This window comes from Etheostoma spectabile, chromosome 17, assembly GCF_008692095.1.
Source record: "Etheostoma spectabile isolate EspeVRDwgs_2016 chromosome 17, UIUC_Espe_1.0, whole genome shotgun sequence".
NCBI classification, from domain to species: domain Eukaryota; kingdom Metazoa; phylum Chordata; class Actinopteri; order Perciformes; family Percidae; genus Etheostoma; species Etheostoma spectabile.
Genome location: NC_045749.1, coordinates 19,001,622 through 19,017,964, shown reverse-complemented (window position 1 = coordinate 19,017,964; position 16,343 = coordinate 19,001,622). Strand labels below are relative to the sequence as shown.

The 16,343-nt window shown below is 43.7% G+C and overlaps 2 protein-coding genes across 2 annotated transcripts in view; one reads left to right on the top strand and one right to left on the bottom strand.

The window, feature by feature from the left end:
- Positions 1-13,841, top strand: part of rmdn2 (regulator of microtubule dynamics 2) — a 57,318-nt gene extending 43,477 nt beyond the window's left edge. The window contains exon 11 of the mRNA XM_032541262.1: positions 13,807-13,841. The gene's annotated coding sequence lies outside the window, so the exon portion shown is untranslated. The remainder of the gene's footprint in view (positions 1-13,806) is intronic.
- Positions 11,692-15,851, bottom strand: cyp1b1 (cytochrome P450, family 1, subfamily B, polypeptide 1). Its single transcript, XM_032541258.1, is given in 4 exon segments — positions 11,692-13,049; positions 13,052-13,116; positions 14,360-15,364; positions 15,497-15,851. Coding segments are annotated over 3 exon segments (1,599 nt in total). The 5' UTR covers positions 15,355-15,364; positions 15,497-15,851; the 3' UTR covers positions 11,692-12,510.
- Positions 15,852-16,343: the final 492 nt, after the last annotated feature.

Genomic DNA, 16,343 nt, shown 5'->3' with positions numbered 1-16,343 from the left:
CCTTCTGGCTCATCTCTCTTTTCGTCACAACGGTGCGATAAACGGAATGTAATACCGCACCAGCTGCTCCGATTCTCCGACCAATCTCACGCTCCGTGGTCCCCTCACTCGCGAACAAGACCCCAAGGTACTTAAACTCCTTCACTTGGGGTAAGGACTCACTCCCCACCCGAAGAAAGCACTCCATCGGTTTCCTGCTGAGAACCATGGCCTCAGATTTAGAGGTGCTGATCCTCATCCCAGCCGCTTCACACTCGGCTGCGAACCGATCCAGTGAGTGCTGAAGGTCACAGACCGACGATGCCATCAGGACCACATCATCCGCAAAAAGCAGCGATGAGATCCCGAGCCCACCGAACTGCAACCCCTCCCCGCCCCGACTACGCCTCGATATCCTACCCATAAATATTACAAACAGGATTGGTGACAAAGCACAGCCCTGGCGGAGGCCAACCCTCACCTGGAACGAGTCCGACTTACTGCCGAGAACTCGGACACAGCTCTCGCTTTGGTCATACAGAGATTGGATGGCCCTAAGAAGGAACCCCCTCACCCCATATTCCCGCAGCACCTCCCACAATTTCTTCCGGGGGACCCGGTCATACGCCTTCTCCAGATCCACAAAACACATGTAGACTGGTTGGGCATACTCCCAGGCCCCCTCCAAGATCCTTGCGAGAGTAAAGATCTGATCCGTTGTTTCACGACCAGGACGGAATCTGCATTGTTCCTCTTCAATCCGAGGTTCGACTATCGGCCGAACCCTCCTTTCCAGCACCTTGGAGTAGACTTTACCAGGGAGGCTGAGAAGTGTGATACCCCTGTAATTGGCACACACCCTCTGGTCCCCCTTTTTGAAGAGGGGAACCACCACCCCGGTCTGCCACTCCTTAGGCACCGTCCCAGACTTCCACGCAATGTTGAAGAGGCGTGTCAACCAAAACAGCCCCTCCACACCCAGAGCCTTCAGCATTTCTGGACGGATCTCATCAATCCCTGGGGCTTTGCCGCTGTGGAGTTGTTTGACTACCTCAGCGACTTCCACCAGGGAAATTGACGACAATCCCCCATCATCCTCCAGCTCTGCCTCCACCAAAGAGGGCGTGTCAGCTGGATTTAGGAGTTCCTCAAAGTGCTCCTTCCACCGCCCTATTACCTCCTCAGTTGAGGTCAACAAGGTCCCACCCTTACTGTATACAGCTTGGATGATTCCTCGCTTCCCCCTCCTGAGGTGGCGAACGGTTTTCCAGAAGCACCTTGGTGCCGACCGAAAGTCCTTCTCCATATCTTCTCCGAACTTCTCCCACACCCGCTGCTTTGCCTCTGTCACAGCAGAGGCTGCAGCCCTTCGGGCCCGTCGGTACCCTGCAACTGCCTCCGGAGTCCTCCGAGACAACATATCCCGGAAAGACTCCTTCTTCAGTCGGACGGCTTCCCTGACCACCGGTGTCCACCAGGGTGTTCGTGGGTTACCGCCCCTTGAGGCACCTAAAACCCTAAGACCACAGCTCACCGCCGCAGCTTTAGCAATGGAAGCTTTGAACATTGTCCACTCAGGTTCAATGCCCCCAGCCTCCACAGGGATGCACGAAAAGCTCCGCCGGAGGTGTGAGTTGAAAGTCCGTCGGACAGGGGCCTCCTCCAGACGTTCCCAGTTTACCCGCACTACCCGTTTGGGCTTACCAGGTCTGTCCAGAGTCTTCCCCCACCCCCTGACCCAACTCACCACCAGATGGTGATCAGTTGACAGCTCTGCCCCTCTCTTCACCCGAGTGTCCAAAACATACGGCCTCAGATCAGATGAAACGATTATAAAATCGATCATTGACCTTTGGCCTAGGGTGCTCTGGTACCAAGTACACTTATGAGCATCCCTATGTTCGAACATGGTGTTTGTGATGGACAATCCATGACTAGCACAGAAGTCCAACAACAGACAACCACTCTGGTTTAGATCAGGGAGGCCGTTCCTCCCAATCACGCCTCTCCAAGTATCTCCATCATTGCCCACGTGTGCATTGAAGTCCCCCAGCAGAACTATGGAGTCCCCTACTGGAGCCCCATACAGGACTCCATTCAAGGTCTCCAAGAAGGCCAAATACTCCGAACTCTTGTTTGGTGCATATGCACAAACAACAGTCAGAGTTTTCCCCCCCATCACCCGCAGGCGTAGGGAGGCGACCCTCTCGTCCACCGGGGTAAACTCCAACGCAGCGGCGCTCAGCCGGGGGCTTGTGAGTATCCCCACACCCGCCCGGCGCCTCACACCATGGGCAACTCCGGAGTAGGACAGAGTCCAACCCCTATCCAGGAGAACGGTTCCAGAACCGAGACTGTGCGTAGAGGTAAGCCCCACCAGATCTAACCGGTAGCGCTCCACCTCCCGCACAAGTTCCGGGTCCTTCCCCCACAGAGAGGTGACATTCCACGTCCCCAGAGCCAGGGAATGAATGTAAAGATTAACAAATAATATGTTTACGGCATTTTTGCTTTTAACTGGGACGATTTGGGGACGATTGCTCTGGACTACACACGGCAGATACATACAGTACATAAATACTATATGTATCTTTATTCATTTATCCAAGTTAAACAGCTCATGTTACTGTACTGTGTCACAGTCAACAGTTAACTTCATTGGATATTGTAGGTGGCGTTTTCTTTTACTGGGTGCAAATGTTCCACCAAAACAAGTTCCTTCCTGAGACTATTTAGCAGAGCCACCATCACTCAGTCCGGAGGTAATTTTTTTTTTAATTTGTTTATTAATCCCCAGAGGGGAAATTAGAATTTACACTCTGTGTACACACTTTGGTAGTAATCACACACAGGCCTGAAATACCCACACATGCTCAGGACCTATACATGCATTAATGGAGAGATGTCAGAGTGAGCGGGCTGCCAGCTGAACCCTGGGGGGTGGGGGTATGGTGCCTTGCTCAAGAGCACCTGGCATTGCCCAGGAGGTGAAGTGACATCTCTCCAGCCACCAATCCACACTCCATACTTTTTGGTCCTTGTGTTTATTTGAACCAGCAACCCCCCGGTTCCCAACCCAACTCCCTACAGACTGAGCTACTGCCACCCCAAGCTCAGCACCACCCAAGACGATTGTGATTGGTTTAAAGAAATGCAAACACCCCAGAGAGTTTTTTTCTGGGGCCAGACCTTACTCCACAATGCTGTGGAGACAGGTCTAGCAATTCAAGACTCTTATCCCACAAGTCTACATCCACAGCGTTCAGCTTCCGGGATAGTTCAGGTGCCGCCAGAAAGGACGTCCATTACCTTCGTCTTTCTTTGTGTCGGCATTCTACACTTCGGTAGATTTCTGAGGACTACGGTTAACTGCTCCTCAGATCTCTGCAGGGTAAATCCAGACAGCTAGCTAGACTATCTGTCCAATTGGAGTTTTCTGTTGCACGACTAAAACAACTTTAGTACACGTTCCACCAAAACAAGTTCCTTCACAGGGCTATTTTGCAGAGGCACCATGGCTCTGTGTAGCCGTTGCCATGACATTTGTGATTGGTTTAAAGAAATGGCAATAAACCAGAGCACTTTTTTCTCCCATCTCGGAATGCTGTGGAGGAACGTCAATGTGAGACTATCATCCCACTTATTCAGGCATCTTATCCATGAAGACATTGTCTCTGGAGCTCATTTGTGTTTGACGACCAGTCAGCTCAGTGTGACTGCTTATTTCAGCAGAAAGGTGCAAAAAGCAAACTTTGTGTTTTCCTTCCGATTAATAAAGATTATGCTTGGCACGTTGCCATCATAGACTGTTATTATTAATAGACAAACCATCAGGTTTGGCGAAGTGCTGCAAATGCAGAAGTGCCTTAATCCTGCATTCTATCTGAATTCCAGCAGGGGGCGACACGTGCGGTTGCACAATGAGGGGGGTTACTGCAGAGTCTATGAGAAAGTGACCCACTTCTTACTTGATTTATTACTCAGTAAACATTTTCATGAGTTTATGGTCTCGATCGCTAGTTTTTTGCAACTAACACAAAGTCTTTTGCAACACAGAATGATGTTCGTTTTTTAAATAATGGTCTCATTGATTTTAAAATCAATGATATAGCAGGGGGTGTTTTGGGGCGTGGCTAAGATGTTATTGAAATTTGTGGCCTGTCTTATAATATGTAATATGACAATAGGACAAAGATATATTTAAAATTTAGCAAAGCTAAATCTTACTTCGAATTATGTAGGCTAGCTTTCAGCAGCGGTTGCATCCAGATTGCCAGTGAAGTGTGTAACGTCGAGTGTAAGCAAATCTCAGCTAACGTCACAGTCAGATACCGCCCAACAGTCTAAGGCTCCTCCCTCTCGTCTGAAATCTTAACGGCAAACTCAACGACTCACAGCAGATCTCCACAAACCAATGGGTGACGTCACACTGCTCTGTCCATTAGTATTACCAGTCCATGGTTGCCACACATGACAGATTCAGTTTTGTACTTGAAGAGAGCCAGACCGTATCAGTTATCATCTAGTGTAGTTTTATCTGAATTTGTCACACACCCCCAAAAGTAGTCCGGCCGGTTGGCTGCAGGTCTCTGGCTGATCAAGTACAGGATGTTCTGGCAAAGTGAAATAAGACGCTGTGCAGGGAAACGGATCCCAAACACTTCCCTTTGGTTTCCACCTGACCTGGCAACGGGCCTTTCAGAGCGCTACAGACACAGTAATGAGATTGTGCTGTTATTCAGCCTCAAGTGCAGAGCAAGGTTATAATAGTTTTGAAATGTACTTTTGATTTTATTTATTTTTGACTTTAGGATTTCACTTTAGTTTTAGTTACTTTTCAGAGTGTGTTTAGTCTAGTTTAAGTCTTTCAGTCTTTATATATTTGGCTTTAGTGTGTTTTTGTCCAGGCCAGATATAATGTATCAGAAATATGTAGCTAAAATTGAAACCTTTTGTATTTTTTCAAAACCTGTGTTGCTTTTCCCCCTGATGGTTTTGTCAATTTTTTCTGAGCCTTTTGACGTTTATGTGTTTGTTTTTTTACATTTTAGTCCCTTTTTTCAATGGTCTTTCATTAAAAGAAGTTTTTTGAAAGCTATAAAATTGAGCAAAACATCCAAAATTAAAGAAAGCAGTGGGCTGATCATTTATTTTACTTGTTTCTGAAATTTCGGTTGAAACCCTTTTTTTTTTTCAAAATGGGTCAAATTTGACCTGAGGACAAAACAAGGATTAAAGGTGAAATATGTAATACTAACAGCAAGTGTTTGCAATAGTTACTGCAGTTCAAATTCAAAATCCTGGAGAGAGTCGTCTCCCCAGCCCCCTCCCCAGACTCGAAGTTGACCATACTGAGATCGAAGCATCCAACAATGTTGCTAGAACAGTGGTTCTTAACCTGGGTTCGATCGAACCCCAGGGGTTCGGTGAGTCAGTCTCAGGGGTTCGGCGGAGGTCAAGACACACACCCGACTTATATGATTCGTGATGACACGCCCCGCTTGGCCATCATCTGAAGGGTTCGGTGAACGCGCATATGAAACTGGTGGGGGTCAGTACCTCCAACAAGGTTAAGAACCACTGTGCTAGACGCTTGTCTCACATAGCTACTCCGCTGTGCTGTGGAGTGATGTCTGGCTAACATTAGATGCTGGCTATATTGACAGTCATAAAAGCCCGTGCTCACGCTATAAGCTTAGAATTACAGTAGGAACCGCTAAAAACACACCACCTTCGCCGTCCTCTCCACCCGACGGACACACCCTTCCTCAGCTGAGAATTGCAATAGGAACCTCTAAAAATAACACTACCTTGACGTCCTTTTCCGCCCGACTGAAACAAACACTTTGTTGGGTTAGAATTACCACAACAACCCACTGTTACCGCACAGTCCTCTCTTCCCGATTTACATCCCACCCCCTCACTTGGCTTAAAATAGCTCACTGTTGTCAGCTACGGCCGCTGTACAGGCTACACGTTGTGGCCTGGTCCTCCGGTAACATTAGCAGTTAGCAGGGTTAGCATGGCGGCGTTAGCCGGGACCAGTCAGGATCCCTTTACTGGCTGTGTCTCATCGTTATTGCGAGTAACCGACTCTGGCCCTTTAACCCTCATGTTGTCCATTTTCCTATATCAATGTTCTTTTTAACTACTGTAATTACCCAAAATAACATGATTGATGCTTTCATTCATTTTGGGGCGTCTAATTCTATTTTATTGCGTTTGAAAAAAAAATTGAAGTGGTTTTGAAATAGTATTGAGTTAAAGTTGAGCTATTCCAGTCTGTGATCATCCATCAACATCCATTCCTTTAATTTGAATCTAAATAATTCATAATTTCTGCTTTTCTAACTCAAGCATAAGGTATAAATTCCTATAAACAAGGCTTATTGACCATAAATTCCCAAAATAACTGTAAAACTACAGTTGATAAGTTAGTGTTACGTGGTGTTGAAAACGTCAAAAAAAGTGAGAAACATTGACAAAAAGCTTCAAAATGGGACAAAAACATAAGAAAAAGTGCCAGAAAGACAACACATGGGCTAGCTATGTAATTCAATGGGAGTACACAAATGTTGAAATGACATAAAAGGCTCTAATCTATGTCTACCTCAAATACATCTCCAATATTCACCCGGGTTTCTTACTGTTAGAAACATGCCTTTTCCTTTAAGTCGAGTAGAATCGGTCTCCGTTGATCCTGTTTGTTTGTTTGCTGCTTTCATGGCTGTACTAATGTTACAGCTGGAGCGAGCTGGGTTTACATTTTTTACTGGTAGATCTGCAAACTGGGCAGTTGATACCAACACAAACAGAAATTCCGTCACGGCACGGAAATTTCAATAGGATTTCAAAATACTGGCATTAGCAATGTTGTCAGAAAAGAGTAGTATTTCAGCTTTTCAAGCATGTTTCTTAATATTTGATGACGCATTCTTGGATTTTCTAACTGTAAATATATTACATAATGGACCTTTAATGACCTTTTAAGACCTTTATCTTCATGTTACTTCAGTGTCTGATGTGAAGCCATTGCAGCACAGCGCCGTCTCATGTCAAGACAATTTCTGAGGTTTAATGTCACAAGACGGAGAGTCTTTTTTCACAAGTACATGAAAATAGTAGAGCTAAGAAACTAAAACTGGAATGATTTGCGTTCATTGTTTTACTTTAATTTGTGTCAGTTTTCTAACCTGGGAATATAGTTTCAGTTAATTGAAAAAGGTTTTTGTTTTTTAGTACTTTGGGTCTCGTGAGCAAAAGCGGCTTTCACTGTCACTGTGTAACAAGCCGAAGCATTCAGAGATTGTCGTAGCAACCAACGTAATAACAACTAACATTAACATAGATTAACATACATTTCATGAAACCTAAGGAGGCTTTACAGAGGTACAGGGGAACAAGGGAAAGAAAACAGTAGGTCAACACAAACACAGACTCAAAGGGATAAATCGTCTGCTTAATGGAAGGGGGACATAATTAGACGTGCAACCACACTGCGCATTGTAAAGTTATTTTATGAATGAATTAGACATATTAGACATAGGTGACTTACGTTATTGTTGTTATTCGCTTTTAGCTTGTAGTTCTTGGTTCACTTTCCTTCTTTTCTGTGATGGTCCTGCCCCAGAATCATCCATAACTACAGCAGATAACTTCTAAAATAACATTAATATAAAATTAGGCCTACATAAAGACATCTCCTGGTACCTTGTACCTTACTCTGCTGGTATACCCTAACACACGCTTTTCTCGTGTTACAAAGAAAAATGTGTTAGTGTAACACAGTCTATCTAAGGCAGAAGCTTTACTAAAAACTATAAGAAAATTCTACTTCCTTTCACTGTTAATCTCGTTTACTGTTCCAGGTAATTTAAGATCATTGTATGAAATGTCACATATATTGTAGTCACTTTAAGTTTTTGTTTACTATAATCCCGCTGGAGGAGGCACATTGGTGTCATATCGTTTGAAGACAGTTGAGGCTACCTTTTTGAAATTGTAATTGTGTCAATTTCATGCTGAAATTGGTCCATAGTATATATAGATAGATAGATAGATAGATAGATAGATAGATATTTATTGATCCCAAACAAATGGGAAATTACGGTGTTACAGCAGCACACGTACATTAGTCACACAACACAGAATATAAACATAAATGAGATACTAGGAAAAAAATACACATGATGTAATAATAATAGGAATAAAATATAAGAACAAATATTTAAATATATACAGGATGGGAAAACAAAATGTACAACTGCTTAAATAATATGCTAAATGTTTGCTAAAATGTAAATGAACCAATTGTGCCAGTTGCCCTTAGTGCAGTATTGGGGTGAAATCTCTAACATGTAGACAGACAACTGCATTAGTGAAAAAAGAGAAAAGTAGTACAGTTTAGTAGTAAAGTACAAATAGTAAAGTGTCTGTTTATTACCATTCAAAACGTGCAGGCAAGCAGGTTGACAGCTGAAGTTACAGTATGTGTAGCCAAAAGCTTAAAGTACTTTATTACTGTATTGCAGTAATGAATGTCTGTCGGTGCACTCAGCTAATTTGTACAGAAGAAGCATACGAGGTAAAGACATTGTGACATATTAGACACCACAGTACCACAGTACTGCATGTAATACATGATATATAGTATTTTAGGTCATGACTGTGACCCATGGTACCCTTCGACAATATGCTATGTAGTTTCAACAGTGGTTTCACTCCTCTGATATGAGAAAATCTGCATGTGGAAGGTACTATTTAATTTTGGTGGACTGTAGAAAAGGGAACTTGGGCTTATGCAATGCTTTCTGCTCATACCAACTGAACTATGGCACCAGTGATGCAATTCCACAAAGATTATGTTTTCACTCAAGGGTTAAGGTTAGGGTTAGGGTTAGGGTTTGCAGATTCAGATCCGACCTGTACTGTATATCAAGTTAGGCTCACAATAAATTTTTGCCCTCCTAGTTGTGCGACAACCTAAAAACATGGGAAAATGTTTTTCAAACTGAAATTAAGTGACATTCAATGCAGCATTTGGCAGACTTGCCAACTTTGAGACTCCGAAATTCCCCCAGAAGAAATTTCATATTCAGGCTGTGAGACAGTTTGCTGTAAAAAAAAAAATTAATAATTGTTTTGCGTGATTTGCTAAATGCTATGATGGCTAAGGAACTTTTTTGAGGAATTATGTCAACAAAAAAAGCATCCAAAATGTTTGTAAAGTGACAAAATTGCCTGAGAAAGTTAATGTAAATGAGAGAAAAAGCTACAAAAATGTAGAAAAAGTGGCATGCAGTAACAAAGTTGTAGTAATTTTATTTTTACAAAACAAAAACACGTCTATAAACTTTACATGTCTGGCCCTTGATGTGATTTTACAGTGTGGCCCTTAGTGAAATGGAGTTTAGTACTCCTGTTCTAGATTATCCTTGTGGACTGCCATGTTGTTTTGGCTTTAGAAAGCTGTACACCAGGGTTGTCTCCAGAATTCAATCTTTTATCATTTTAATGATCTACGAAGAGTTATTCATGCTTCTATCACCTCTGTTCTGGAATGCCTTGTCCAAAAAACGATTACACGGCTTCATGGTGTCCAAAACGCAGCCGCCAGACTTTTAATCAAATCACGTAAGCATGATAATATCTCTCCTATTTCAGCTTCCCTTCACTGGCTGCCAGTCTATTTTAGAAGGGATTTATAAACAGGTTAGTCTTGACTTTTAAGGCACTGCATGGTAATGGCACCGAGCTACCTGGCTGTGTGTCTCAATTCAAATACTTGCGTGAGTACACTTATATGTAGTACTCTGTGTACACAATGTACCCACTTCTGTGGTCGTACATTTCGACATTGCAGGGTTGTGTCGTCTCAAATTGTGCACGGCCGTTAAACACTGCCTGGAAATGACTCTTCTTCTCATTCACTTTCAATGGTAAATTGTAGCCGGACGAAAATCCATGTCAACTTTTTTTTTTTAATCATTATCTGACTAGTGGTACTTATTGAAGAAATAGAAACATGTACAGCATAAATGACATTTTTATTTGGTTTTCATCATCCAAATCGCAACCGCTGCAGCTTCCTCCCTCAAATTAATTGGTGGTCCCGTAGTTTGAGCTCCCTTGGTCTAAATTGACGTTGTTTCGTTTCCAGGATTGTTCAGGTGCCGTCGGAAATTCTGCCGGATGTCCCTCACTTCGGCCGGATATTCGTCACCTTGCACTTTCTTTTGTTGGCGTTCGAAACTCCGGTGGATTAGAAGACAAACGTAGAGCAGAGAACACTACAGGAGGGCTTACACCGGCGACCCGATAGCTGGTTAGTAAATACACAGGAACAGCAAAAGCGGGGGGGGGAACGTGGGTTAATATGCGGATTACTACTGGGATGTCTACGCTGTGTGTATAACTGTGTGAGTCAATTGACTTCAAAAAGTTTGCCGCTTAACTCAAACCAAAGTTCAAAACACCTGTTGATGTCTGTCTTCTTTAGTCTCTTGGCTGTTTAGGTTTTTTCTCCTGGAACACGTCAAACACATTCTGCACACACTGTACAGTCTTTTGTAGACTGTTTACATATGTGTGCTCATCATATGGACATTTTATGTACTGGTGTTATTGTTGAATACATTGTTGAAAACACATTTCCAAAATTGAATGGTTTTTGTTGAGTTGTTATTAGGCTACACACTATTTTTTTTATTTGAATTGAATCTAGCCCATGACAAATAACCTAAAATGAACTAAAACCAATCAAAACTAAACAACACATCATAAATTAAGGTTTGTTTTCAAAAAGAGATTTGAGGAATTTAAAAAAGTTTAGCTTTGGCGCCAAATTTATCTCTTCACACACTGCTCAGATTTATGGAAAGCTGAGTTTGTATTGAACATTTTGAAATGAAACACGTGGATACGTTATTTGCAAAAAAAAACTAAAAAGGTAAATTTAAGAACATATGGGAAAATGCCCTTAGACCTCAGGTGGTTAAACACGAACCTTTGTGAGTAACAAAAAAAGAGGAATAAAGGACTCAATAACCCAGATCTAAAACCAGTCTTTTTATACATGCGTTGGACAGCAGTCCACAGACACCAGCAGGTCTGTTGGGTGGAGCCTGACCCTCCTCTGCCTTCTCCTTTGCCTTGACAGCATCCAAGGGTAGATTTCACAATTTATTAGATGACTTTCAAAAAGCCAAAACGTTCAAATAATGTTTGACAATTCATGAGTCCTTATTCTTGAGTGACCCCACTGTGACATTGACCCTTTGCATATGAACTACACGTTAGTACTGAACATTTTATTTGAGTTACTTTTGTCACATTGATAACAATTTCATTTCATTTGAGTGCTTACCTTCAAAAATCACATGTACTGTATGTTTCAAGAAGCTTTGCCATTGCATTAAAGATGTTTTGGAACCGTTGTTACAATTAAGAATTGAGAATGGCGGCCAAATTAAAGGGATTCCTGAAAAGCTGACAAGTAAAGCATTGTAATTTGTATGTATTCCACATTTTATTGCTGTATCCACCACATTGACTGCTGCAGTTTAGGACCACACTAGGGAGGTGGTTTGGGGGGGGGGGATGGGTCATAAAACACAGGGCTTTCAAGCTCGAGAGTGGAGGTCATATCCCAGGGGAAACCACAAGAGTGTTCCTGTCACAGGAGTGTTCTATCCAAACAACAATCTTTTTTCCAAACTTAACTGCTGTCGCCGAACGACGCTCACTTTTTGTCGGCTAAACGTCACTGCAACGGCCCGTTAAATGACCGACCCCTCACGTCCTTTTGTTGGCCCAATTTTAACTGTAATTGTGCGACAGGTCGCCGCATGACCAGCTGGAGGAGTCACCTGAATTCCGTAGAAACAGAAATTGGTGGGAATAAATGTCTGTACGATATCATATGAACCCGTTCATGAGAATGCCTTTGACATTTTGGAGATACAATGTACAGCAACACTGTTAATATAAAGCATGAAGACACTCTGACGCCAGTGTTAGCTTTTCAATCACAGCAATGGCATTCACACCCAAATTTGTGTTTGTGTTACAGCAGCTATCAGGCTTGTTGCCTTCATTGAAGTCCTCCACCTTGATGAATCAAAAGAAGGTGCTAATTGCTGCTACTGTACGTCCAATTGTGTTTGACGTGGTAAAAAAACACGTTGATCCAAGGTAACCTGTTAAAACAGAAGCCACACCTGTTCCCTCCTGGCACTTTAATGCTTAAAAATGAGTCAGTACGCAGCAGCCTCAAACAGAATCTGCAGATTCTATTTTTTTTTCAGTTTTCAGCAGTGATCCAGAATTTAAAACCTGCAGAATTTGTGAGTGTGTGTCTGCCTGAGGTGAAGATGTGTTACCATTCAGAGTTTTATTTTCATTTTTTTAAAAGAAGATTAAGATTTTAGCTTATAAATATAGTTTTCAGCCCACAAGTATATTGTTCAGAAGTCTTTTCGTGTTTCAGCCTTATTTGTTTAGCTTATTACAGTTGTGTGTTTCATTTTCTGTTCATGAGTCTGATGAGGGCGTGCCTTTGACGTCCTCTGCGCCAGCCGGCCTGGTCGCCGCATGCAGCAGCCTCATGTCGTCACGCAGAGTCACAGCTATGGAGAAGGGGTGCGGTTTCAGAGTCAGACCGTAGGTGTAGTCCAGTGTGACGGGCCTAGCTGGGTCGGCTGTGATGTGGCACTGGTGGCCGATAAGCGCCGTGAAGAGGAAGAGCTGCAGCTTGGACAGCTGCTCGCCGATGCACCGCCGCTTGCCCAGGGAGAAGATGAGCACCTTGGTGGCCAGGTCCTTGTTCAGCGCTCCGTTCTGGTCCAGGAAACGCTGCGGGTCAAAGTTCTCCGGGTGGGACCAGACGGCAGGGTCGTGGTTGATGGACCACTGGTTGATGAAGACGACTGTGTTCTTTGGTATGCTGTAGCCCATGACGGAGGTGTCCGTGGTGGTGGAGTGGGGGATGGTGAGCGGCAAAAAGCTGGTGTAGCGCAACACCTCGTAGATGAAGGCCATGATGTAAGGCAGCTGCAGCTGGTCCTCGATGGAGGCAGCCGGCTGCGGCCCACCACCTTGTCCACCTCCTGCTGGAGACGCACCTGAATCTCAGGATACCTACATTCACAGGGGAGACATCACAGGTTTTAGATAACATAGGTCACCATTGTATAATAAACCTCTGTACCAGGACACCTCCAACTGAAAACAAGCTTGGTTATAACTCTTTCTATTCTGAATTTTTCATCCATGGACTTTTTGCCGGATGGGCCACTTAACTCTGCATCCAGGTCTTGTAATACATCCATGATTAGGTCCCATATTTTGCTCATCTCAGTTTTTTGTGTGTTTCTACTAGAACTTGTTTACATGCTTTAGTGTTCAAAAAACGCACAACTTTTTTCACACATCCGTTTTAGTGCCTGACTCTTGAAAGCCCGCTCCCCAAAAGCCCAGCTGGCTCTGATTGGTCAGTATTTCCAGGTCTTCTGCATCTGTGCTCTGTGAGTCTGTGGACCATCAGTGCAGCCAGGGAATGTAGATGTAGCAGCACTGTACATACTGTATATACACTATATATACAGTAAATATATATGTACTTTATTTTCATTACTATATATATAATTATTAATTATTTATAATTATGGTAGGCCTACAGTTGCTGATATACTTTAAAATAAACCTCTATTAGTTGAACTCCATAGCTGAGGATGTCTGGCACACTTATTTTTTGTATTTGTTGTTACATTTTGGGGGGCAGGCGCAAAGATTGCTGCTGCATACCCCTGACACTGGGTAGATGCGCCCCTGTGTGTGTGTGTGTGTGTGTGTGTGTGTGTGTGTGTGTGTGTGTGTGTGTGTGTGTGTGTGGTGTGTGTGTGGTGTGTGTGTGTGTGTGTGGTGTGTGTGTGTGTGCGCGCGCATGTATCTCTCAGCTGCTCCATCTAGGCTGTTACATAAAACTCCAAAAGTCAAAACAGTAGCGACAGTATAGTCAAAACAGTATTTGCAACTATTAACTATGAACTATTGAATTAATCGCCAAATATTTAGATAAACAATTAGCCCGAATTGAGTGATTTTGTATGAAAAACTGGGAATTTTTTTTCTAGTTTCTTCTCTTCTCTGTGACAGGAAATCTTTGAGTTGTGGACAAAACAAGACATGCGAGGACGTCGACCTTTGTAACCATTTTATGACAGTTTATAGAAAATTATCGACAGAGCAATCAACTATGACAATTAACCGTTAGTTTTAACCTGACAAAACAACTTTGCAGCATGGGGACCAACTCTGATTTAGCCTTCTGTAGGCCTAGGTTAAACATCTAACGGTCAGTGGAATAATAGGAAAGGCTTACTTGACAAGTAGGATGACGATCCACTGCAGTGCAGTTGAAAGTGTGTCTTGACTGGCTCCAAATATATCCACCATGGCGGGGGTCACGTCGTCTTTCCCTAAAGAAAGCCCCGCTTTATCTCTCAGATGGTCGAGCGCCACTATGAAAGCATCCGTCATGTCTCGGATGATGCTCGGCTGGATTGTTTTCCTGTGCTCGTTCACTTTGTTCCCAATGAATTCGCTGAACTCCCGGTTGAGCTCCTTGAAATTGTCAAAAACGGTTTTGATAGGGTTGGGGAAGTACTGGAGCCAGGGCATCACGTCCACCAGGCTGCCCGCCCCCACGGTCTGGGTGAACTGGTCATTCCTGCCCACCACCTGCCGGAACTCCTCGTCCTCATAGGAGTACCTTTTCCCGAAGCACACCGCGCTCATGATGTTGGCCTGGGACACCACGAGATAAGTCATGGGCTGGAAATATATGTGCTCTTTGGTTTTCTCCACGAACAGCTGCAACATCTCTTTGGTCTCGCACAGGACATGGTGCTCAAAAGTCTTTTTGGTGATCGGGTTACCGTTGGAAAACATACGGATAGTGGACTGAGCCACTTTGCGGTGTATCTTCCACCAGTCCGTCATGGTGCCGAACGCGATGCTGGCCCCGTTGGAGATGTACTTGAAGGAAGTGAAGTTCGGTCTGCCAGCAAAATCGTATCCCTGGTTGACCAGTGCTGCTTTAATGGAGTCCCCGTTTAGGACCACCACGGACAGAGAGCCCAGTTTAATCTGGAAGACGTTGCCGTATTTCTTTGCCATACGCGTGAAGTACAGGTGCGGCGCGTTGCCCATCTGCGACGCGTTCCCGATGAGCGGCCAGCCGAGCGGGCCGGGCGGGCAGGCGATCGCCCGCTGCCGCAGCCAGCGCCACAGGTGCAGGGAGAACAGCAACGTCACACAGGCCAGTAACAGGGCGCGGGCATTGGTCGGGTTCATCACATCCAGTGTCCAATCCATGATGGGGATCCTGCAGGGGAATAGGAATATCAATTAAGGTTTCAAATATGTCACAATAACCTACCCTATGTGATGTGTGTAATAAAATGTAAAATAAGAAAGAATTAAATATGTTGTAGACTATCAGGAGGTGATTAAATACCTGCTTATGTCCGGGTTAATTGAAAAAGAAAAAACAATTTAAATGATATTCAAATTCGTATGCTGTTTCTGTTTCAAAGCCCACAATAAATGTGTTTTCTCCAGGAACTGAATGTAAGACTACATTTTTAATTTCAAAACATTAGCTTATTAGTCTTCCAGAACTGCTCCGCCATGTAGAACGCCGGGCTGATAGAGGGAGTCAGGTGTGCTGGCTGTCGGCCGTGCATCCACCCAGCGTGCAGCCTGTCCATGCTGTGAAGCCCCACTGCACGAGTGAACTCGTTTATCCCAGAACAGCGCAGCATCACTGGCCGGCAGCGGCTGACTGCGCGCGCCCGGGCTCTGTTAGTGGGCAGGTTTGTTACAAAGGGTGTCACCCCACCCTTCCATCACCTCCTCCAACAAACCACCCAACCCTCTCTCTCTCTCTCTCTCTCTCTCTCTCTCTCTCTCTCTAACACACACACACTCTCTCCCTCTCTCTCTCCCTCTCTTTCAATTCAATTATCTTTATAGGCATGATTGTGATAAAAACAATATTGTCAAAGCATCCCGCAAAATAAATGCAAATTCAACAACAATATAAATAATCATATCAAAACCAAAAGTCTTACTAGTAACAAACTGCCTATGGTAATAATTAAATGTATAATAATCTCTCTCTTCCTCTCCTTCTCCCTCTCTATTATGTACATAAATTATTACAATTATATAATTGTAACAATTGATGTAACTAATACTGCTTATTGATCCCCCGTGTGGAAATTACAATTTACACTGTGTTGATAGTCCCTACACGCAGGTCTGAAATACACACACATACATGCACAAATGAAAAATCTCAG